At 38.2% G+C, this 25,327-nt stretch overlaps 1 protein-coding gene across 1 annotated transcript in view; it reads left to right on the top strand.

Annotated features, from left to right (window-relative positions):
- RELN (reelin) overlaps window positions 1-25,327 on the top strand; it is a gene marked incomplete at its 5' end in the record, with an annotated part of 523,328 nt that overhangs the window by 327,617 nt on the left and 170,384 nt on the right. Inside the window, 7 exons of the mRNA XM_082662360.1 lie at window positions 4,358-4,509; window positions 10,840-10,952; window positions 12,297-12,505; window positions 13,256-13,384; window positions 14,077-14,186; window positions 17,771-17,837; window positions 24,612-24,845. Of these exons, the coding sequence (XP_082518486.1) occupies window positions 4,358-4,509; window positions 10,840-10,952; window positions 12,297-12,505; window positions 13,256-13,384; window positions 14,077-14,186; window positions 17,771-17,837; window positions 24,612-24,845 (1,014 nt within the window). The remainder of the gene's footprint in view (window positions 1-4,357; window positions 4,510-10,839; window positions 10,953-12,296; window positions 12,506-13,255; window positions 13,385-14,076; window positions 14,187-17,770; window positions 17,838-24,611; window positions 24,846-25,327) is intronic.

Here is a 25,327-nt window from a genome sequence, read left to right as displayed (position 1 = left end):
TAATGTGAAATGTTCCACTACCCTTTAGAGCCTTTTATGCCAATATTTGTAGGGAAAAAAGTGATTAAAATGTAAGACCTCTATTGCCTATGTTCATATTCTTAGTAATTTTATCAACCTATGATGAGATCATTTAAGTTTTCATTCTGAATTATAAATTGAATACCTTTCTTTTTTCTGAAAATGATTTTCCTTTTGCAAAAAAAAGAAAATGTGTAAAGTAAAAACTAAAAGTCCTCCAATGCTAATCCCACTCCACACTGTTGAAATGTAGGCATATATTCTGGCATATATCATTCAGAAATTTTGCTGGCTATACAAAAAAAACACTAGAGTCACATTTCCCTTACTATACTCAACTTGATATTTTATTTTATTTTTTTATAAATTTATTTATTTTTGACTGCGTTTTATCTTCGTTGCTGCACGCGGGCTTTCTCTAGTTGTGGCGAGCAGGGGCTACTCTTTGTTGCGGTGCACAGGCTTCTCATTGTGGTGGCTTCTCTTGCTGTGGAGCACAGGCGCGCGGGCTTTGGTAGTTGTGGCTCACGGGCTGTACTAAGCGCAGGCTCAGTAGTTGTGGTGCACGGGCTTAGTTGCTTCGCGACATGTGGGATATTCACGGACCAGGGCTCGAACCTGTGTCCCCTGCATTGGCAGGCGGATTCTTAACCACTGCGTCACCAGGGAAGTCCCACAACTTGTTTTTTTAAAACTTAACAATATATTATGAATGTCTCTTCTGCCAGTAAATATATATCATTATTTCAGAAAGGCACTATACCAGTTTATCTAACTAAACCTCTATTAATAGACAAAGAATATTATAATCAAATTTTTGTATACTTGTTAAAGTATTTCTGAAAGAGATATTCCTAAAAGAAAATTAGAGAATCAGACATGTATGTGTACATATACATATATATGTATGTATGTAATTTCATTTTGATATTTACTGCCAGATTGCCCTTCAAAGAATATGCGTCATTCTTTTTTTAAGCTTGTGAAGAAAATATTCTTAATTTCAGCTTTATTGAGATACAATTGACATATAAAGTTGTAAGATATTTAAAGTGTACATTGTGGTGATTTGATATACATACACATTGTAAAAGGAGTCCCTCTATCTAGTTAACTAACATATCCATCACCTCACATATTTATCTGTTTTTGTTTGTTTGTTTGTTTGGGGTGTTTTTGGTGAGAACATTTAAGTTTTACTCTCTCATATCATTCTTTTTTAAAAATTTTTATTGGAGTATAGTTGATTTACAGTGTTGTGTTAGTTTCAGGTATACAGCAAAGTGAATCGGTTATACGTATACTCTCATATCATTCTTAAAACTATTAAAGTATAAGCTAATGCAAACATAATTAATTTTATTCTCAAAGCATTCCAAAGCAGCTGATAGGGAGAATCATCAGCTTTCCAGCTAAGAAACTTCTTTAAATTATTTTTGCTTACAAAAAGAACTCTCTTTTTGACACAGAAAGTAGAAGGACATACTTTAAAATATAAATTAAATATTATTGTGACCTTTCTACCTCTAAGGAACGAAGTTGCCTTAAGGCATTTTATTGATTATTAAACTTTTTTTGTGTGTTCCAACTTCGCCCCACTCTATTATAAATAATAGATACCAATGTATTTATAATAAATAATGTAAGGGATCTTTTTTTAGAATTAGCCATCAAAGATAAATATAAATTGCTCTGTTGCAGAGAGTTCTCCCCTCTAGCAGACATTCCTTCAGAGGCAGTTCACAAAGAACCACATTTCCTTGGAGAAAACATAATTTAAACCATAGAAAAGTAACACTCCTTTTCAGGGAAATTGTGGCGCCATCCAAGATATTGCCCAAACTATAGAGCTCTTTAAATACCACTGCTGGCCTCAAAGATTTGGTCGTGCTATAATTTTACTTCATGTAATTATTATATTAAGAGAGAGTCAGAGACCATGACATTTTTGTACTTGGAAAAGACCATAACTTTGCAACCTTACAGAGAGGGATTCTGAAGTCCAGGCAGGTGAAAGGGCATCTCTGAGGTCCCTCAGTAGCTGATGCAGCTCTGGGATCCCCTCAAGGATACTTTGCCTCCAACTAAGCTCGAGCCAGTGTTTATACAAATTCACGAAGAATGAGCTTGTGCTACAAGAAGCTCCTACTGAATTTTTAATAAATGCAAGATAATTTATTTAAAGCAATGAGACTTCTACAAAATGATTTTCAGATTTCTCTCTGCTTTTTTCTCTTCAGAGCCAACTAAATCAAGCCTTTGATTTTAAATATTTGGGTTTCAAAAGAAAATAACCTCACTTTTGTTATCTTCCAACCGTTACAGTGGGATAAATAAAGACTGGAGTAAAATTGAATATGTTGGACTTTAAAATAAAGATTAAAAAGAAATGTATAGCCTGGATCATATCTCATATAGCCCTCTCAGTGGTAGAAGTCAATGAAAATAATTTCTTTAGATTAATCTAAAAGAGTTAATCATTTACAACTAATAAGAGAAAAAGACTACTAATCTCATTTCTCACTTGAATAAAACGTTCTTTCAGTCCATGACAATCTGATCTTTTCCAATTTAATTTTTCATTTTAAAAATACCCTAAAGCAGATGGATGCCTAAAAGGAGTCATCATATGCATCATTTATAACCTTAACTTGCTTTATGGAGCAGTAGGCTGAGTGGCTTTATTGGGATAAATGGAGCAGGTGAAAGACCAATGAACCAGTGTGAAATTTTCTTGTATGAGTCGAGAGAGGTTCCTGGTACTTACAGTGGTCCAGTACTATTAAGAGCTGCTTCTCCTTGAATAGCTGATTCACTTCATTGTACAGCAGAAACTAACACAACATTGTAAAGCAATTTTACTCCAATTAAAGAAAAAAGAAAAGAAATGATAAATCTGAAAGACTGTAACACAAGGAGAGTATCTGCAATAAAAAGTTTTTTGAAAGATGAAAAGGAAAAAGAGCTGCTTCTCCTTGAATGATTGATAATAATTTTTTTTTTTTTTTGGTATGCGGGACTCTCACTCTTGTAGCCTCTCCCGTTGCAAAGCACAGGCTCTGGACGCGCAGGCCCAGCGGCTATGGCTCACGGGCCCAGCCGCTCCGCGGCATGTGGGATCTTCCCGGACCGGGGCACGAACCCGTGTCCCCTGCATCGGCAGACGGACTCTCAACCACTGCGCCACCAGGGAAACCCGATAATAATCTTTTAAAAGACAAAAAATTAAGCATTTCCTAAACGTCTTGGTCTCAACCAGTTCAACATAATTGTCCTGGCACAGTGTCCTCTTTAGAACTGTAACTACTAAAATAACAGTGAACTAAGAAACAAAAGATCTCAATTTAAAACCGAACAGGCAGTCGGCCTTAGGCAAGCCACTTACCTCTGTGTGTCCCAGTTTCCTCTGTCTGTAAGCAAGTTAGTTGTGTGAAAAGCGGTAGCCAAATTAGACATGAGCAGAGATAAATACTAAGGAGATATAAGAGTTTTTATATATTAGATATTTTTATTTCCCTACATATTCAAATACCTATTTGACAGTTTAAATCCCGTCCCCTTTTTGAAAACTTGCTAGATTCTTTCCAGCTTGTATGACTTTTCATCCTATGACTATTTTTTAATGTGCCAAACAGCATACAAGTATTTATGATACTATGGCACTATCTTTTATGATTTCCTTTTTCCTTAGTTCAAATTTGATTCCCCACCTCAACTGTAAGTGCTTTGAGAATAAAGGCTATCATGTAGTAGACAAACTATACGTAGTATTGATTAAACTTATCCTGTACAGAAAAACTGTAATTGTGAATGGAATGTGTTTTAAACTTTGTTCATTACCCATGATCTGTAGTACCCCATCTTATTCTTTTTAATTTTTAAATTTTTTGCTGCATTGGGTCTTCATTGATGCTCAGGCTTTCTCTAGTTGTGGGAAGCGGGGGCAATTCTTCATTGCAGTGCGTGGGCCTCTCATTGCAGTGGCTTCTCTTGTTGCGGAGCATGGGCTCTAGGCATACGGGCTTCAGTAGTTGTGGCACACGGGCTCAGTAGTTGTGGCTCGTGGGCTCTAGAGCACAGGCTCAGTAGTCGCAGTGCACAGGCTTAGTTGCTCTGCGGCATGTGGGATCTTCCTGGACCAGGGATCGAACCCATGTCCCCTGCATTGGCAGGCGGATTCTCAACCACAACACCACCAGGGAAGTGCCTGTAGCACCACATCTTTATTTCAGAATTATTCATTACTAAGTATATGTTCCTCATTAAAAATAAAATGTTATACTCTATAAAGTTTTGACTTACTATTTTAACTCGTAGTGATTGTCATTTTTTAAAGGTGGGACATCTTGGGAGCTGTCATTGGTACAGAATGTGGAACAATAGAATCAGGTTTATCAATGGTCTTCCTCAAAGATGGAGAGAGGAAAATATGCACTCCTTACCTGGACACAACTGGTTACGGGAACCTGAGGTTTTACTTTGTTATGGGTAGGTACATTTTGAACAAATTTTATTGACCTAGGGCAAATTCTAGATGAGCACCTATTCCTGAGGAAGTAAGATTGTTTGTTGTCTACAATATAAAATTAAAATTCATGAACTATGAGTTCTACTGGTTGAGCAAAAGTCTGTGGTGCTCACACCTGCCTCACACCAGCCTTGCTGGAACCATCCTGTGCAAGAGCTAGTCTTGTTCTTGCATGACTAGGCCTAAAGACAAAATGCCTTTAGACCTTCCTTCCACCTTTCCTGCAATGGTCATAGCTGAAAAGACAACAAGAGAGAAGCTAAGAACAAAGTAACTCCTTTGTCCAAAGCCTCTAGCCTCCCCCAAATACAATTATCAAGGTGAATCATTTGTTTTCATGGATATCTCATCATTGCATAACTCTCGTTGTAGGAAGCTAAGAAAGAAACAGATTTATTATACTTTTTAATGCTTTAATACTATTCTCTACTTTCTAATATGTTGGCAAACACATAAAGGAAAAAAGTGCTTATAAGATGTTATTTTTCTTCAGATGACTGCAGAGCAAATAAATACTTAAAAGTTTAGAAAAATACCCAAGGAGGAATTAGGGGGTTGAAATGGGCGTCCTCTGAAATTTATCATTTTCGTCAGCAAGAGCCACAGTTACATACTCTTTCACTAGATGTCATTCCAGAAATGTGAGTAGGTGTCACATGCCTTTTTGTTAAATGACTGGAAAAGCACAGGCAACACCTGGAAGTGAAACAGGAAATAAACACTGTCCACCTTTGACCTTACTAGCAAAGATGTCAATTCATCAGGACAAACAGAACTTCCAAGTCTAGGCTTCTGCAGTGCCTATTATTTTTCTCACATTCCTCACCTCCTACAGCTCAGAGTGGCAAAGCACACTTCAGATTGTATCATGCTCTCAAATACGTTGCCTGTGTGATGCTACCTCATTTTCAATAATGATCTGTTTGGAAACAGGGAAGTTGTGGATATAAAATATAATAATATAATCTTCCTGCCATAAGGATATCCTCACCTTAACTCTGAAATGAGTTGTATATTTAAAGACCCAGACCTCAATTCCTTTAAATAATTAGAATTCAAACTGGCTCTCATTTTATTAAGAGTGATTCCTGGGAAACTTTAAGAACTGCCCTCACCCCCTGGCAAATTGTAATAAACATTTAATATGCCTGTCTAATTTAAGTATTTTCCTTTTTGTTCATTTTTCACAAAATATATTTGAATTCTTCATTTTTTAGTAGTAAATTACGGTAAATCAAACCATTCAATGCCTTTATATAAGAGATTGTCATCTCTATATAAGAGATTAAGTCATCTTTAATTCTTTCTAGAACAAAGCAGATTATTAATGAATCAATTAAAATTATATTGACTCGGAGGAAAACATTCACTTGGATAGACCCGACGTACCTTATCCCAAATAAAAGCATCTCCATTCGATTAAAAAAATTAATGAGTCCCTATTGAATGTAGAGCACTGAGCTAGCATATATAGAGACTACAACTGGGGAAAATAATGATACCTAAATCACAGAGTTGCTGATCAATGAGTTAATACATGCAAAGCCTTCAAAATGTGTCTAATAAATACTTAAGACTCAATATATCTTTGGTTTTTTATGTATAAAAATTACTTAAGAGCCCTTGCCCACAAGTAACACTTAACTATAAAAGAGATTGCAGTTTGGCTGTAATGGAATGAAAATGTTATGGAAGTGCAGAGGAAGCTCTGGGTATTGTAGTGGAGGGATTAGGGTAGAGTTTCACGAAGGAGATGGTATTTGAACTGGCCTTGAAGGTTCAAGCTAAGCCAGCATTTTGAGAAAAATCACAAGTATAAAGGTATATGACATGTTTGGGGCTGGGTGATTTTCCCAGTATAGTTGAAAGGAAAGACATAAACTGGAACTAGAAAAGTGAACTGAAGCCAGAGTAGTGAGTGACTTTCTTTAACATCATACAGAGGAATTTGGATTCTCCTACTCTAGGCAACATGGAGCCATCAGATGATTTCTGTCAGTTCTATAATATATTCTCATCTTTGTTTTAGAAAGATAATTCTGGCATAGTGTGAAGGAAAGACTGAAATAATCAGAAATTAGAGGATAGAAGACCAGGTAGGATAGGGTTGACAGATTTAGTGAGTGGTGGGGGAGACTTATTTAAATTTAAATTTCAGATAAACAGCAAATAATTTTTTGTATAAGTATTGGTCATGCAATGTATTTTAGCTGGCAACCCTAAATTAGGGAAGCTATTGCACTGGTCCAAGCAACAAAGGAAGTATGGCAATGATGGTGGCAATAATGTGCAGGAGGGGACAGAGATAGAATAACTGGAGAAGGAACCAACTGAAGTTCACACCCAACTGACTAGGGACTATGAGAACAGTCTTGAGAGGACACATTTCTCTCCTGGATGTTTGGAAGAATGGTGCCATTTCCCAAAATAGGAAATGTCAAAAATAAGTATGATCACAATAAAGATCAAGTGTGCAGTAGAGGATTTTGAGACTAGATTTGTTGAGGTTGAGGGTTCTGAAAGGCCATATGAAGGCAGAAATTCTACTCAGGGGCTGAATCGGATTTGAAAGTTGTCAGCATACAGGTGATAACCGGAGCCACTAAAGTTGCTGTGTTCTCCCAAGCAGGAGACAGAGTAAGCAAAGGACATGAAAACTCCTTAAGGAGAACGCTCACCTAAGTATAGGTAGAAGGAAAAGGAGTAGACAAAGGATGCTGAGAAAGGGCATAAGGAAATGCAGGAGGAGGGCGTGGTTCTATGCTAAAGAGGGAAAGGAAGAGAGTGGTTCAGGGGTGGGATGACAGGGAGGTGATCAGCAGTGTAGGAAGGCCACAGAGACAGAGGTCAGAGGTCAACCAGGACAGGGCTGAGAGCCCACCTGTGACTCCCCATGATGTGGTGCCTGGGAAGCCAAAGAGCATAGAGTTAAAAGAAATGGAGACGTGGCACTGACTGAGAACTGCTCTTTCAGGAAGTTCACCGTAAACACAAGGAAGGAAATGGGGTCTGACCTTGAGGAGAAAGCAGAATCAGCAAAGGTGTTTTTAGAATAGGATAGGGTAGGCTAGGCTAGGCTAGTCTAGGACAGGATGACAGTAGGATAAGGTAGGATAAGACTGGATTCTACAGAAAAGACTTCAAAAGTTTGGTAGCTGATAGAAAAGAAAACAGTATGGGAAGAGATTTAAGATATGATAGACAGTTTATAAGTAACCCCTCACTAAGTATGGTGCCTTAGGAAAATCAGTGACTGATTGTTAATCTAGACCAGATCACACTCCTTTCTTCTTAGACACTGCCTACGTGTCCTTCCTGGTTTCATCCTTTGGTTCATATCAGTCTGCTGTGACTACCATTTCTGGAAAATTTGCTCAGCTTTCAAAGTTTGGTTCAAGTTCTGTTTCCTTCATTCACACATTTTCATTTATACAACACAAATTATTTGAGGACTAGTATCCAGCACTGTTCTTAGAGCCAGAATGCAGTGAACATGACAAAAATAACGTAATATACATCATTCATTTGGGTTTTTTGGTTTGTTTTCTTTATTATTCCTTCAACAGATATTTACTTAGCATCTCCTATATACCCAGCCCTTTTAGCCTACACTTGTATCTCTTTTCTCTGAATTTTGACTGCAGTTATGGCAGCACAACACAGTTTACTGCTAATCATCATTCTTTCATGTATATTAGACATGTGTATTAGTTACTTGCTAAATTACAAACTTTTTGAGGTCAGGGCTTATCTCCCCTTTAGGCCCAATGTCCCGCACATAGTCAATTTAAAAGAAAGATCACTTTCTTAATATAAATGAGTGTCTTAATTCTACTTAAAACAGGATTTAAAATACTTTAAAACTAACTGTCCATCTAGTTTCTATTGAAATTTTCTGTACCTTAATTGCTGTACAAAACGCCCTTTGAGTCATACCTTTCCACAATACATCAAAGTGAATGAAGCTGAAGAAGAATCCGTGTCTTTCTGTAGGAGCTGCTGTCACTGAAACTTCACAGAACTGATAAATTGCCCCAAGAGGGATCTTTCAGCTGAAGTCTGTCATCATTTTAAAGTCTTGGCTCCTTTTGGACTTTCTTCTTCTGTCATTCTGGGCTGGATGAGCCTCCCATGTGGGTTTCTGTTCTCTCTGAAACTCAGGTGCAGTTCACGAACTGTGCTTGAGAGAGCAGAGAGGATTTACAGGGAACAAATTTTAATGAAATTAGAGAGAATTGTTGTTTCAGTTCCTATGTCTCTCTGGATGTGGTGCTTTAAACCCACACTGCCTGTGACCTTTCACCTTTTTTTGTTCTTTTTTGGTAAGTCTTTAATATGGGCTCAATAGTCAATTCTTAAAAGTTACATTTTAAAAAAGAGAATTTAATTTTCATGGAGGTCTTTCCTCCACCTCTCCCCCCCCCACCAGACTGTCATTTTGAATGGCTTTACTTGCTATATTTACTGTAATCTTAAAGTATGTAATGAAATGCTAAAAATATGATATCAGTTGTCAAAACCATGAGATTTTTCTTGACAGGTTGCTGCCATTGAAAAATAAACATCTTTTAGGATGGGGTCTACATTATCCCTATATCTGGCTTCTCTATTCTCAATTCAGATTACTTAACTCAGTAAATATTTATTATATGCCAAGTTACATATGTCTGACAGATTTCACAAATACCACCATCCAAGTTACTTCTGTTATCATGGTCTTTCTTGTACTGGTCAGGTTCTAGCTTTCTTACCTAACATCACATTTCAGTAATTTCTCCCCAGGATCAGATCCCAGTTACCCAGATCGAGGTTAAGCCAGACACTTGCAGTAATTGACACTTTATTTTTTTATACAGATGGTGAGTCTCAGGCTTTTTTTTTTTTTTTTTTGCGGTACGCGGCCCTCTCACTGTTGTGGCCTCTCCTGTTGCGGAGCACAGGCTCTGGACGCGCAGGCTCAGCAGCCATGGCTCACAGGCCCAGCCGCTCTGCGGCAGTTGGGATCTTCCCAGACCGGGGCACGAACCCGTGTCCGCTGCATTGCCAGGTGGACCCTCAACCACTGCGCCACCAGGGAAGCCCTCAGGCATTATTTATTGATTTTACTAGATTGACTCTTAAAGGGTAACTTTATTCTAGAGTTTTTGAGGTTGCTTTTTTGTCACCATAGAGTATTAGCAACAAAAATTGCCTGTAGATAAAAATTAACATTGATGGTGGTTGATTTAAGAACTGGAAGAGGGTCTTTTTAAAAGATAATAATAAAAAGTTAATGTTATAAATTTTGGACCTTAGGGGTAGAATATTTGCCAGGAAATCCACGTACATATCACCACTCCTGCTATTATGTTTGGTGCTGTTATGAAGGATAATGGTGAGTGGGGAGAGGTTTCTGGTTAGACATGTAATCCTTTAAAATCCAGGTTAAGCAGACAATTGATAGAAGCCAGCAGTAATAAGGATTATTGGCCAAATGTGGTAGAATAGAGGGTCAAAGGCTGAGACATCAACATCAACTCCTGGCTCTTCCACCAACTGGTTAAATTATCTTCAGTTTCAGGTACTTGCTCTGTTATTCAGCTGCATCATCAGGATGATCTTAACTACCTCTCAGTTGTAACTTTATATCATTTCATATGACTATAAAGTAGTGTGATAGAGAGTAAACTACTCTATATAGCTTCCAAGAATCAAATGAAGTACCAAAAGTAAAAATGTAAAATGAACTGCATCTAAAATACAAATACCCCAATAAAGATGTTAAAAAAAAAATCTTTTTCCTAAGTACTAAAAAAAAAAAAAAAAAGCAAATACCTAATATGTGCTAAAATATTAAAGATAATACATACAACAGTTTAAGTAACACACTGCTTCAGAAATCCTTGATTCAGTGAGTCACCACAGTTTTTTTAAAACCGTAATCAATAGGTTCTGAACTTGGGCTATAAAGACCTCAAATATAAGGAAGTAATGGTTTATTAAAAAGCAGAGCACACTTCTTTAATGAGAGTTAAGATATGGACAGGTAGTCACAGTTTGTTGCAGACTATTATTTGAGTAATCTCATTAAGTAAATAGTTTGGCCTTCACAAATGTCAAGTCTTTGATCTTTAGCATGGCCTATCTGAACTATCTTCATAAATTTTTCCTTTGGGTCTGGTTACCTTTGTTTAGGGTCATTCTTAAGTGACATCTGGGTTTCATAATTATTTTTTATCCTGAAATTTAACACTACGTTTTACATGTTAATGGATGCAAGTTGGTACTAACACTTAAAATTTTTTGTGCAGGAGGGATTTGTGACCCTGGAGAGTCTCATGAAAATGATATCATCCTGTATGCAAAGACTGAAGGAAGAAAAGAGCACATTACACTGGATACCCTTTCCTATTCCTCATATAAGGTACCCATGCCAATCTGTGTGTCAGATGGCCCCACCCCAGTCCAGGTCAAAACCATGAAGACCATGCTAGATGCCGTGCTAGAGGATAAATCTCTCTTCTGGCAGCCCAGAAAGTTGCCACATTTCTTTAAAACAGTGACATGGACATTATTTTAGCGTTCACTTTTTTTTCCTGATACAAACAAAAAGTGAGGTTTTATCAGGAGGAGTGAATTACAGCCCATTAGAGACAATAAGGAGGAGCCCAATACTCTGACAATTATTCTCGTCCCTAAGAAAGCCCTAAAAGTGGCTCTAACTATGCAGCTTCACAGACTTGGCATCAGGCATAGTGACTATTAATTTAGCATTTGAGGTTTCCTAGGCAGAAGACATTGTAAAAGTACAGATTGCTATTACCTTTGCTTTTTTCTTTGATAATTTGAGCCAGAGATTGAGTCTTTGGAGTCTTTGGATTTGCCCTTTGGATTTAGGACAGATGTTGGCTCTAGTTATTTGCAAACATCTTCAAAATTATGTGATGCTTATCACAAGGTAGAAAATTATCCTCTTCTAATAGTAGATGTATTTGTGCTGAGAGTACACTCACACATTCATTACTAGTTAGCCTTCCCTCCACGTTGATGGCACCTTCGGGACTTTAAAAAGCTTGAACACAGCCAGCCTCTAGCATCTCATAGCTTCAGTTAGGAAGACAGGAGATAAGCATCAAGGCTAGAATAGGGAACAACCAAAGAAAGTACCCAGTACACTCCACATGCTACGGTCACCCAAGTTATACCATTTGGGATTTCATAATGGATCACTCTTCCAGCTGTGACTAGGTAGGGTTCCACCCGCTCTGGTCAGCTGCATGCCTCAGACCAAATCGATACGTCAGTTATCGTGGATTAACTCTTTGCTCTGGCTGTGTCCACTTAGAGTCCTATTTTCAGAATACCTAGTTCGGCAAAGAATTCATATTATACAATACACTTTAAAAGAAGACTGATGACGAAATGTAAATAAGTTGCTTTTATCTTGTGCTAAGGTAGATAAAATGGATACATATGCTTTGGTAACTTTTAAAGACCTTAAACCAGTTTATCTTCAGGTAGAGAGGGCCTGATCAGTCACACACAGGGAGTTCCAGGTGTCTGCAAAGGAGGAATTCTGAGTGACTAAAATGAGTGCCCCATGAGGCCAGCATCTTCTACATGAAATTACAAATGGAACATACAGAATATTGCTTGGTGCTTAATCAACGGCAGTTATGTACATAGTAATTGCAAGATTGAATTTAGGAGAATTCACAGACTCCCGTAGGGAAGGTTATGAGTGATTTTGGTTTCCTTTGTTTTGAAGGTTCCATCTTTGGTTTCTGTAGTCATCAATCCTGAACTTCAGACTCCTGCTACCAGATTTTGTCTCAGACAAAAGAACCATCAAGGACATAATAGGAATGTCTGGGCCATAGATTTTTTCCACGTCTTACCTGTTCTCCCTTCTACAATGTCTCACATGATACAGTTTTCCATTAATCTGGGATGTGGAACACAGCAACCTGGGAACAGGTAGGAAGCCGCATTCTGTGCGCCTGTGGACAAATTAACAATAAACACGTGGACCTGGCTATTAAATCAGAGCAACTTCTCAGTAGGTTTTCAGCTGAATTTTTAATAAAATATCCATTAACAAAATATACACTTTCCCTCAAAGGAAGAAAAAAGTTCTTCAATTAATATGTAGAGTATGATTAGATAGATTTTGATTAGAAATGGCTTTATTCTAAGAGCTTGGTCTTAGGTATCAGAGGTGTTTGGAGGAGCTGTGGCAGCCATCCATTCCGACAGATTGCTGAGAGAGCAGAAAAAACAACCAAAGAAAAGCTTGACCCCAGTTGGTTAGTGACCCCGTAATAATAGGCACAGAAATCAATTAGCACTTCAAGAGCTATGACTTCTCGGTTTCACTTGCTGAAGTGTTGCCCTTGTCCTTTCTAAGGATTTTGTCAGTTTGACATTCACAGGATGAAACGGCAGTGTGAGACATGGTAATTGCCTTGCCATCTATCAGATTCAGGAGCACAAACTCAAGTTCGCATTCGCTGTCTTTAAAACATATTTTGTTTCTATAGCAGTAAATTAACTGCTTGCCTTTTGAAAGCTGGTCAGACTTCAGTAGAACGGAAGATGCTTTGGAAACAGCATCTTAATTTGTACAGTAGTTCTACAGATGTTTAATGTACCTCGCCAGAGATGAGTCATTTCATTACATTTGTTATCTTTGCCCCTTTTCTGTTGTGCTTGGTCTGGTGTTATCAGTGTCAGCTTAGAGTTTTCTACCAACCATGGGCGTTCCTGGTCCCTGCTCCACACTGAATGTTTGCCTGAGATCTGTGCTGGACCGCACCTTCCCCACAGCACGATCTACTCCTCAGAAAACTACAGTGGGTGAGTGCATTCTAACATAGCAAGAGATCTGAATCCATGTTGCAGACTCAAAGTCGATGAGTAAGCCTGAGATTAGTGTTTTTGGCATAACAGGTAAGGAAGCTGCCTTCTCTTTTTCATCTGATTTAGTAGTGATCTCATTTTTAAAACAGACAGTAACTTTGGTAAATCTGATGCAAGATCACAATTTGTAGAGTCATTCATTCTTTAGGTATTTGGCTTTTATATTTTGGATTACATAAATTTAAGTTCTATACGATGACCCTATAGTTACTGCCATAAGGCTTATTGCCAAAATACTCACTTAAGAAAAGATAGACAAGTGGAAGAAAGTCAAGCTTTGGAATTGAACCTGGGCTCAAATCCTGGTTCTGCCGGCTATTGATACTTGTGTAATGCTATTTACTCTAACTTTCCACGTAAATTAAGGACAATGATTCACCCCCTTAAGGACTGTTAAGAGAATTAAAGATGACTATGTAAAATACTTGCCACTTTACAGGATAAGCACTAGATAAATAGATCAACAAACTCCACAGGTGAATTTAAAGAGTTCATTACCAAACTTAAGTGCTATCTCAAGCATACAGAGACTAGAACTTCAAAAGCATGTAAAATAGATTCAAAAGATGTGAACATGGATGTGAAGCTGTTTTGTGCTAAGAAGCTCTTTTGTGCTAAATTTCTTGCAGGTGGAACCGAATAACGATTCCTCTTCCTAACGCAGCACTAACCCGGGATACCAGAATTTGCTGGAGACAAATGGGACCAATCCTTGGAAACATGTGGGCAATTGATAATGGTTAGTTTATGTCTGTCATAATCACATGCCATTGATGTAGCATCTTTCTGTGCTTTTGTTCATCAGCACAGACTTAATCACCGTTCTAAGTCATGGTCTCGCGATTCATTAAATGCCCTTTCTTCCCTTTCTCCTTTGCATTCCGTTAGAAGCCCAGGGATGCACAATCAGAAAAAAAGACAGCGGAGTCAGCAATATTAGAGGCTAGAATGTTGCAACATACATTATTTTAAAATGCATAAAGTCGTGAAACTCAGACTTGTAGTTGATGACAAGGGATATCCTAACATTTTCCCTGAATGTTTTCTACAAAATTAACATACATACCATCCTGCATGTATTAAAATAAGACCCATTCTTCTCTTAGTAGCTACCACAACATCTGGAATGCTTCTCCTGTAGATGCAGACACCACACATCAGGAAACGTCATCTCTAAAATGAAACTTCTGAAGTGAAACTTTTACCTCTTTTTCAGAAAACAGTATAAAAGGAAAATTCAGAAATACATAAAATATCCTGTTATCTTTAATTTTTAAGTGAATTGTTGATAAACAATGTTGTTGCATTACATTAAAGCCAATATCACTTATGACAAGTGCACTGAGAAAAGATAATATTTAATCTATTGGAGTGCATGACTGTAAATTTCTTATATTTTTTATTAATAGCCAACTCTTAATAATTCTCATTACAGGCAGATTCATAGATTCCCTATTTTCAGAGAGTATATAAATCTGACTGAAGAGTTATACTACAATGAAGTAGAGGGAAGGAGGGAAGGACAAAATATCAATACTTAAGCAAATTTAGTAGTATAGCCACTGACTTGTGTCCATTTTATAAAGCAGGAAAAGCCTATACTGTTGTTTCATGCTGATTTTCCATCTCTTAATAATATTTTTGTTATTTTTGAAAATTTAAAAATTGATACATAATTCAAGAAGTTTTACATTCTTGAAACTCAGGAGTAACTTCAGGCAAGATAATTTGCTGATGAGCCAATGTAAATTTTTTAAACAATCTGTATTCAAAGAAGACCAATAAAAGACCCAGACTTCAAAGACCTTATGAGCTGTATGGATATAAACATATGAACACAAACATAGTGTATTTGCAAAAATGTCTAAGGATGAATTTTTTAAGATGGAATTTCTCCATTGGTAGACTATTTTGCATAGTATTTGAATTACTACACCTGTTAATTAGCTCTAGGGAATGAGTATGTGCCTCTGGATTATGGGATATGGATGACATTTTCCTGCTGTCATACTTTTCAATGGTCCTATAATGAACTTAGATTACTTTAAATTATCATAAAAGAAATTGGAAAGTCAGTAATGAAATAAAGCATATAAGGAAACTAAGAGCACAAGTGAAGTCATATAAGCCTGTGAAAAGAATATCTATATTTCCTAAAGAAGGCTAATACAACATGATTCTAAGTCAGAAAGTCAGAAAGACCTGAGTTCCCAACATCAAGCTTTGAGTAGAATGAGAAAAGATAAAAATACATGGAATAGGCATGGTTAGGAGTGTGGGTCGAATGCAGAACTAGAGGCAGAATCTCTTAAATTCTGACATTATTCTATACATGAGGCGTTCGCGGAAGCAGAACCTGCTCTCTGATTTCTTCGAAAGGCAAGAGGAGGACACACTGTCACTCCTTCCCCAGGGAAATGTGTGTCAACTTGCCAAAGAACCCTTGAAGTCTCCTCCATTTCACTATGGAATTTCAGAATTACATCAAAGAAAACAAACAGAAAAAAACAGATCAATATTGGAAATTATCCTGAAATTCTTAGCAAAATGGAAGATCCTAGAGCCCAATATGTTTATTACCACTTTTTAATTTTTTAAACTTGATTGCATCAATGATAATAGTGAAGAAAACTATCTTTTTCACACTCTTAGAAAAACAGAGCCTGTACATTTACTCATACTGCAAGTCCTAATGACTTCCTCATTAGCAGGGAAAGATGACAACAAAATTCTTATTTCCAATTTTTTCATCGACTTGGAAAGTCTTATTCTACTGTTGAGTTTTTTTTAATGATGGGGACTTTGTGATGTATGACATTGGTACACTATAGGGCAGCCCCGCAGAATGCAATGAACCGCTTACAGGACTTAGAGCAAACCCTACAGCAGCCACAAAATCAGGAGGGCTGGGAAAACAATCCATACACTCTTCCATGCTAAAGAAGGATGAAACCCCTTTCTGATTCCTCAGCACTCGGTGTCCAGTGGAGCCATCAAAGCAGGTGGGGCAGGAAGGTGGCGAAGGATACTTGACTCCAGTATGAGATGATGATCATAACCATATGGTGCCAGGTTCCAGGCATGAAACATTTAGTTTATTCTTTCCTCAAGGAATATTATCCCACTTTAAAGGATAGGGACACCGAGGCTTAGACAGGATAAATCACTTATCCACAGTTTCCCAGGTGAAGCTAAAATTTGAATCCAGGGTTTTTTGTCACCTAAAACCAATACCTTTTGAACAACTGAGCCTGCTATCTAATCTCTTCCTAAACCAACAGTTTCCTTGAGAAAGAGTTTTTCCACTGGCCTGCTTTGCATCTCATTAGCTCTCATTTCCCTAACAGCTGCACCTGTTAACTGACTTCCAGGGATTAAACGCTTGTAGAAGCATAGACCACAGGAAAGTTTTTTTTAAAAATAGAATTGCTTAACTCTTTTGTTGTGATTACAAGACAGAGGAGAAAATGATAATGAATAGTAAGTTTGTTTATGCCTGAAATTGAATACGGGAGGTCTCAGTAACCATTGCGTCTCTAATTCCTCATTGGTTTGTCCCACTTTCACACTGTTTGGTGTATTACTGATTGTACTGATTATCAAAAGGTTTAATATCTTTAAATGTATTTGAGTCTGAGTATCTCAGAACCTACCATTCGACAGTCAGGGGCCCTTTTCTCAGCATTCCCAAGGTTAGAATTTAGGTTTGTAAGATCATTATCAGTCAAGCCCACCATTTAAAAAAAGGTCTGCATTGTAAAGAAGACTTTATGCTCAACCACCGATTTTAACTCCCCACCTCAGGAAGGATGAATTAATGTTTAGAAATACATATAACAATCATCTGCCGTGGTATAGATTTTCCTCAGATGAAAATGAAATTATAGTTTTTTTAAATTAAATTATAATCTATTTATTTTTTGATATATCAAATTGATCCTTTCTAAATTCTTTATTTCCACCTGAAGAATATAAACTTTGTGGAGAGTTCAAAACAGAAGCACTAATATTCTGCCTGAAATCACGTTAGCGGAAGAGACTCCATTAAGGAACCCAAATCACATGGCCCTACTTTCTCTGCTATGAAAGATTAAAATCTTGAAAGGATTATTTAAGTTAAAAGAGTTCTGGCAGATTTGTAACTAAGCACTTACCTTGTCACGCAGCACTCTATATGTCATCTGGATTCCTGTGCACAACATACATACAAGGAACGAGATTTCATGGGTATTGCTTCACAAAATTGTTTCACATGCTGACGGTGTTCTTGGTCGTCTTTCCAGTGATTTTGCCATCTTTCACATGCTCTCTTTTGCCCTGCAGTTTATGTTGGTCCATCGTGTCTCAAATTCTGTTCTGGCAGAGGACAGTGCACTCGACATGGTTGCAAGTAAGCAGTTCTGAGTCATATCTATACTTCTCTTTTTTGATATGTGCTTTATCTACTGAAACCATGGGTCATATTAGTTTGTTTTAATTTCCTTTTTAGGCTTTTAAGGTCTTTGCAAGACTAAAAGTAGCATACTCCAAATGGAATTTAAGTGTAATAGAATATTAAACGTATTTTGTAAGTGGAAGTTGCTTAATAAATACATTTTCTGTTAGGCTAAATTGTGAACACATGTAGCATACTTCATGTAAATTCGTGAACAAATTGGAATTCTTCATAGTTTGATGGCTGCCTTTTCCATCTTTAGTGTCTTCAATATGGTATTTCCCCATAAACTTGTTCTAGTGTTCATGAGTCATATTTTAATTCCTGGCATGCTTTGTAAATGAATTATAAAAATCAATAATGACCCATAGACCCAATGTTCAAGGAAACTGGAGTGGGCCAAATTAACAGATTTGATAAGAAAATTCATCATCTCTAAATGTAACTTCAAATCTTGCTTACTTTTGAAAATCTTTTGAGTCTTCAAAATGATATATAAAGAATTTTATATAATAATGATGTTGAATATGAAGTATGAAATTACACATAAACAGTTTAATATCCGGTCACCATCGGAGCATTGCATTATATTTATTTATAGCAAGAATGGATAGTCATTATGTCATTCACCTATCATATTTAATTATAAGATATCCTGAGAATTACTGAAACCACAGTCTTTTTTATACAGATAAGTTTTCAACAATGAATCATCTAGTCTCTCTTCTTGTCCTCCAAACAAAAAAGAGTCATTAATTAGCCAGTTAAATAATTAATTAATGGAAAACTCATTTAAAAAATCATTAAAAAATCATTAAAAAATCATAAAAGTGCTTTGAACCTGATCATTTAGAAATTATATATATGAGGCAAGACATTGGTCACCACTGAGATTAGAGTGTCGGGTTAACTTTGTTATTTAATTGAAGTATACTTGCTTTACAATATTGTGTTAGTTTCAGGTGTACATCATAGTGATTTAGTATTTTTGCAAGTTATATTTCTTTATAGGTTATTTAGTTCCCTGTGCTATACAGTAAATCTTTGTTTTATCTATTTTATATATAGTAGTTTGTATCTGTTAATCCCCTACCCCTAATTTGTCTCTCTCCTCTCCCTCTCCCCTTCCATAACCACAAGTTTGTTTTCTGTGTCTGTGAATCTGTTTCTGTTTTGCTATATACATTAATTTGTATTATTTTTTAGATTCCACACATAAGTGATATCATATAGTATTTGTTTTTCTCTTTCTGACTTATTTCAAAAAGCATAATATTCTCTAGGTCCATCCACATTGCTGCAAATGGCAGCATTTCATTCTTCTTTATGGCTGAGTAATATTCCATTTTATATATTATATATACCACATCCTCTAATGTAAATCATCTGTAATGGGCACTTCGGTTGCTTCTATATCTTGGCTATTATAAATAGTACTGCTATGAACATTGGGGTGCACGTATCTTTTCGAATTAGAGTTTTTGTTTTTTCCGGATATATACCCAGGAGTGGAATTGTTGGATCATATGGTAGTTCTGTTTTTAGTTTTTTAAGGAACCTCCATACTCTTTTCCAAGTAGCTGCACCAATTTACATTCCCACCAAAAGTGTACAAGAATTCCCTTTTCTCCACATCCTCTCCAAAATTATTGATAGGTATGTACTTATTGCCATTTTATTTCTTGTTTTCCAGTTGTTTTTATAGTTCTTCTTTGTTCATTTCTTTTTCTTTTTCCTATTGTAGCTTGATGATTTTCTTTTGTAGTATGCTTGAATTTCTTTCTTTTTGATTTTTGTGTATCTCTTTTATATGTTTTATTTGTGGGTTCATATATGTTGACCCATAACTATATCTACTTGCTTTAAACTGATAAAACTGATAATTTAAGTTCAAATACATTCTAAAAAACCTACATTTTTTACTCTCCTCACCCACATTTTGTGTTTTGGCTGTCATTTTTTACATCTTCATGCTTATCCCTATACTGTTTATTGTAGTTATGGTTGCTTTTATAATTTTTCTGTTTTTTAATCTACATACTGGCTTATTTAAGTGATCTTCAGTCCTCACTATATATTTTCCTTTCCTATTGGGATTTTCCCTTTCCTGTAGGTTCTTGCTTCTTTTTCCATTTAGAGGAGACCCTTCAACATTTATTTTAGGGTAAGTTTAGTATTGCTGAATTCTTTTAGTTTTTGCGTCTCTGAGAAGTTCTTTGTCTCTCCTTCTGTTTAAAATGATAATCTGGCTGGGTAGAGTATCCTAGGTTGCAGATTCTCCCTTTCAGGACTTTGAATATACCATGCCACTCCCTTATGGCCTGAAAAGTTTCTGCAGAGAAATCAACCGATAGCCTTATAGGGTTTCCCTTGTGTATGACTGTTTTTCTCTTGCTGTCTTTAGAATTCTCTATCTTCAACTTTTGCCATTTTTATTATATGTCTTAGTGTGGGTCTCTTTGGGTTCATCTTGTTTGGGACCCTCTGTGCTTCCTGCACCTGAATATGTTTCCTTCTTTAGGGTGGGGAAGTTTTCAGCCATAATTTCTTCAAGTACATTTTTGATCCCCTTCTCTCTCTTCTCCTTCTGGAACCCATTATGCATATGTTGGCATGTTTTATATTATCCCATAGATCTCATATGTTGCTTTCATTTCCTTTTCTGTCTGCTGTTCTGATTAATTTCCATTATTCTGTCTTCCAGATCATTTATGCATTCTTCTGTATTATTTATTTGGCTATTCATTGCTTCTAGAGTGTTTTTTATCTCAGAAATTGAATTATCTGTTTTTGATTGGGTCCTAGTTCCTTGTTAAGATGATCTGCATTTATATTGATAGTCTTTCTTAATTCAGTTAGCATTTATATTACCAACTTTTTTTTTTAAATGCACAACGTGAGAGTTGTGATTTGACTTTTAAGCATTTTCTTATCTTTTATAAATTTTTTTTGGCCATACCACGTGGCACGTTGGATCTTAGTTCCCTGACCAGGGATCGAATCCACGCCCTCTGCATTGGAAGGGCAGAGTCTTAACCACTGGACCACCAGGGAAGTCCCTATTACCAAATTTTTGAATCCGTGTCTGGTAGACTAATTATTTCTGTTCCATTATTTTTTTCAGGGGTTTTCTCTCTCTAGTTGCGGTGAGTGGGGGCCACTCTTCGCTGCAGTGCGCGGGCTTCTCATTGCGGTGGCTTCTCTTCTTGTGGAGCACAGGCTCTAGGTGTGCAGGTTTCAGTAGTTGTGGCACGTGGGCTCAGTAGTCGTGGCGCATGGGCTCAGTTGCTCCACGACATGTGGTATCATCCTGGACCAGGGCTCAAACCTGTGTCCCCTGCATTGGCAGGTGGATTCTTAACCACTGTGCCACCAGGGAAGCCTAAGGGGGTGTTTTTATGTGAGAGCATCCCCATGTAGACTGCATGTGCCCAGTGTCTTTGGTGTGAGGACTGGATTTGACATGGATGCCACCCACATCTTTCCTCAGGGTCTGCTGGCCACTATCACCTTGATAGGGGGTGTTGTTGATGCTGGAGGAGCTAGAGCCTGCGCAAGGTGTGAGGCGGGACTTCCTCTCTGCTCCATGAGTGTTGGAGCCATGTCAGGGGTGGGGTCTGCTCCACAGTTGCTGGAGGGGAAGACCTGAGGGTAGGGCTCCAGCTGGCTCTGTTCCCTTTAAGTGTACGTTATGCCTTCTCCTGGCACTGGGGCCTTTGCCCCAGTGGAGGAGAGTGCTGAAGTAAGTGAGGCTACTGCACTTACAGAAGTCTGATGTGCTGCTTGTGTAGGTATCTGCAGCTCCGCTCAGATGCAACCCAAGTTTGCATCCTTTGCCTGTTGTCATTTCCTAGGTCTAGTGCAAGGTTGTGGCATGGAGTGAGCGGAGCCAGAGAGTTTGCTCAGTTGGGACTGGGGGTCGGTGCTTGTGGTCGCAGGAATTGAAGCGGCTGAGCCGCCATCAGAGGTCTGGGTTGCTTCTGGGGTGTGTAAGCGCAACAATGGTCGCCGCCGCCCCACATGGACCACACCCCAAGCCCCCAAGCCTCCTCTTTGTCCCTAGATCGAGTTTTCTCCCAGGACCTGTCTTCCCCAGATCGAGCACCAAGCTGTGGCATGGAGTGGGCAGGGCTGGAGCATTTGCTTGGCTGGGAGCCAGTCGCAGGGGCTTCAGCAGCTGCACTACCATCAGGGGTCTGTGCTGCTTTCATGGTGCTGCCAGAGTAAGCCGCATTGCCCCACCCAAACCCCAGGCCCCCCAGGCTGCTCCTGTGCCCCTATATCAAGTTTTCGCCCAGGACCTGGCAGCTCTAGATCCAATGCCAAGCTGTGATGTGGGCAGGGTTGGAGCATTTGTTCAGCCGGGAATGGGGGTCACAGTGTGTTGACCGTGGGGGCTGGAGGAGCTGTGTTGTCACCGGGGGTCTGGGCTGCCTCAGAAGCACTGTTTAGTAAGAAGCAGCAATGGCCGCTACCCTACCGAGACCACACCCCAGGCCATTTCTGCGTCCCTAGATGGAGTCTTTTCCCAGGTCCTGGTTGCCCTAGATCCCATGCCAAGCCATGTTGCAGAGTGAGCAGGACCGGACTGTTCACCTAGCCTGGATTGGGGAGCACGGCGAGATAGCAGCCACTGGTCCAGAGCTCGCTCTGCCCTGTCTGTTGGCAAGCCAGCACCCGTGCGTTCCTTGCGAGTGGAGTCTAGGCTTCTCCAGCCCTTCTGTCTGTCCCAGCTGTTCTCCCAGCAGCCAAGGGGGCTTGTCTCCTCCATGTAGGACCCCCAGGACTGGGATGCCCAGTCTGTGGCTCACTTCCCAGGGTGAGGGTCCAACCATACAGTCCTTCCTTTCCTCTTAGACCACTCCCAGAGGTACAGGTCCCAAACTGATGCCTTTTTTTCCCACCCTGCCTCGTTACATGGCCATCTTTCTTTGCAGCCTTGGCTGTATAGGAGTTCTTCTGCCAGTTTCCGGTTAGTTTTCCATGAGAATTGTTCCACATATAGGTATATATATATATATTTTTTTCTTTGCGGTACGCGGGCCTCTCACTGTTGTGGCCCCTCCCGCTGCGGAGCACAGACTCCGGACGCACAGGCTCAGCGGCCATGGCTCACGGGCCCAGCCGCTCCGCGGCATGTGGGATCTTCCCGGACTGGGGCACGAACCCGTGTCCCCTGCATCGGCAGGCAGACTCTCAACCACTGCGCCACCAGGGAAGCCCAAGGTGCAACCTTTTTGATAAAATGATGATAACTATAACCCCCCCCCAAAGAATATCCAATACACATAAAATTTGGCATTTGATTTCAGGACATTCACACACTCCATGGACCCTCTGTGAGGCCAGCATAGATCCCAGTTTCTGCACTAGTGCTAAAGAAGTAACCTTATGAGTTGTGCCATAATATCACTTCATTGGTACACTTGCTTTATAAAAGGCTTGTTTCACAGACTCACAGACATAGAAAACAAACTTATGGTTACCAAAGAGGAAAAGGGGTGGTAGAAGGATAAATTAGGAGTTTGGAATTAGCAGATGCACTCTACTATATATATAATAGATAAACAACAAGGACCTATCGTGTAACACAGAGAACTATATTCAATATCTTGTAATAAACCATAATGGAAAAGAATATGAAAAAGAATATATGTATGTATAACTGAATCACTTTGCTATACACCAGAAACTAACACAACATTATAAATCAACTGTACTTCAATAAAAAAATAAAAATAAATAAATAAAAATAAAAGGCTTGCTTCAAATTTTAGAGTGTTTTGAATGCTTAGATGAGAACCTGCCACCCACCCAAAAAGACACCAATTTAATTTTATAATGGGAAACATAGTAAATATAGTGAGAAAGAAATAGTGCAGTAAAAATAAAGAATTTGAAACTAATTCCTGATGAGCAAACTCCTTAAAATATAGAAAGTTTCTGATATTCAATTATTAAGTCATCTGTGATGAGTTTTCTCACTGACAGAAGACTCAGGGAGCTCCATATATATTCTAGTCAGCTAACATAAATACAGCACATCCTTACATGGCAGCAGGCAGGCTGGTGTGTGTGTGTGTGTGTGTGTGTGTGTGTGTGTGTGTGTGTGTTTCTTGAAGCACCACTAATGTGGAATTCCACTGAGAGACAACACAGTTCTGCTAAGGACATCTATCTAGGTCAAGGGTGTATACATTCCCTTTATAATGCCAATCTAGTTTCCAATCTTTTCCAAATATTTCCAGTAATTACTGTCAAAAACAGAATGTGTATTTTTACATTTGTTCATAAAGGAAATTTATTCTAGATATCGTATAGAAGTATTTTATTTATGTTGTTTCTTTTACAAATTTAATGAACATCATTGTGAATAAAATTATATACATATAATATACCTTTTACAAAGATTTTAAACTGGAAATGTGCACAAGCATAGATGCATTTGCAGATAAATTACTGGCATTGGTTGAAGGTGAGTGCTGAATTATTGTTTTAATCATAAGCTTTTTTTTACAGCAGGACTGTGCAAAGGCTGTATTCTTTTGGGATATTTACAACTACTTCTCCCATATCAAGTCTTCACATTCAGTATTCTCCAAAGACGAATGAGCTTTGATTACCATTCAATCCAGTCCTGGCCTCTGGACTTCCTCATCCCCAAAGTGGATAAAGGAATCCCTGAAAGGGCCAACGGTTTAAGATTTAATATCATGGTTTCTTTTTCAGGTGTGACCCTGGATTTTCTGGCCCAGCTTGTGAGATGGCATCCCAGACATTCCCAATGTTTATTTCTGAAAGCTTCGGCAGTTCCAGGCTCTCCTCTTACCATAACTTTTACTCTATCCGTGGTGCTGAAGTGAGCTTTGGCTGTGGTGTCTTGGCCAGTGGTAAGGCCCTGGTTTTCAACAAAGATGGGAGGCGTCAGCTAATTACATCTTTCCTTGACAGCTCACAATCCAGGTGAGTTAAAGCAGGGTGGAATACATACAGAAACGAGATAACAGTTGAATTCAGATCTATTAATTTTCAGTTTTTTCTTTTTTACTAATATATATCTTCTGATTTTCAACCAGGTTGGGAGGAAGCTTATAGTTTATATAGAGTTAATTTGCCCTGGTTTTTAATAAATTAACAGGCTCACTGATGACGTTAAGATACTAATGACTGACTAGATTTTTTAAAATATGAACTGTTAGCATCAAAACTGTTCTTAAGCCAAGGGCTAGTTAATTATTTATGTAGTTTTATTTATTTGACAGCTTGCAGAGGCTGATTAGATTTACTCTACATCTCTCCTTCCCCCAGTGCTTAATAAATAATGCAGCAAAGGAATGATTGGCGTTTTAACTGTATGTACACAAGTATGTAGTATACAAATATGTATAAACATACCGTTATATTTGTATAGATATATCTGTCTACAAAACACATGCAGTGACCTC

This window comes from Grampus griseus, assembly GCF_964374135.1.
Source record: "Grampus griseus genome assembly, chromosome: 9".
Lineage (NCBI taxonomy): Eukaryota > Metazoa > Chordata > Mammalia > Artiodactyla > Delphinidae > Grampus > Grampus griseus.
Note: the sequence above shows the minus strand (reverse complement) of the source record. Positions and strands in the feature narration are given on the sequence as shown.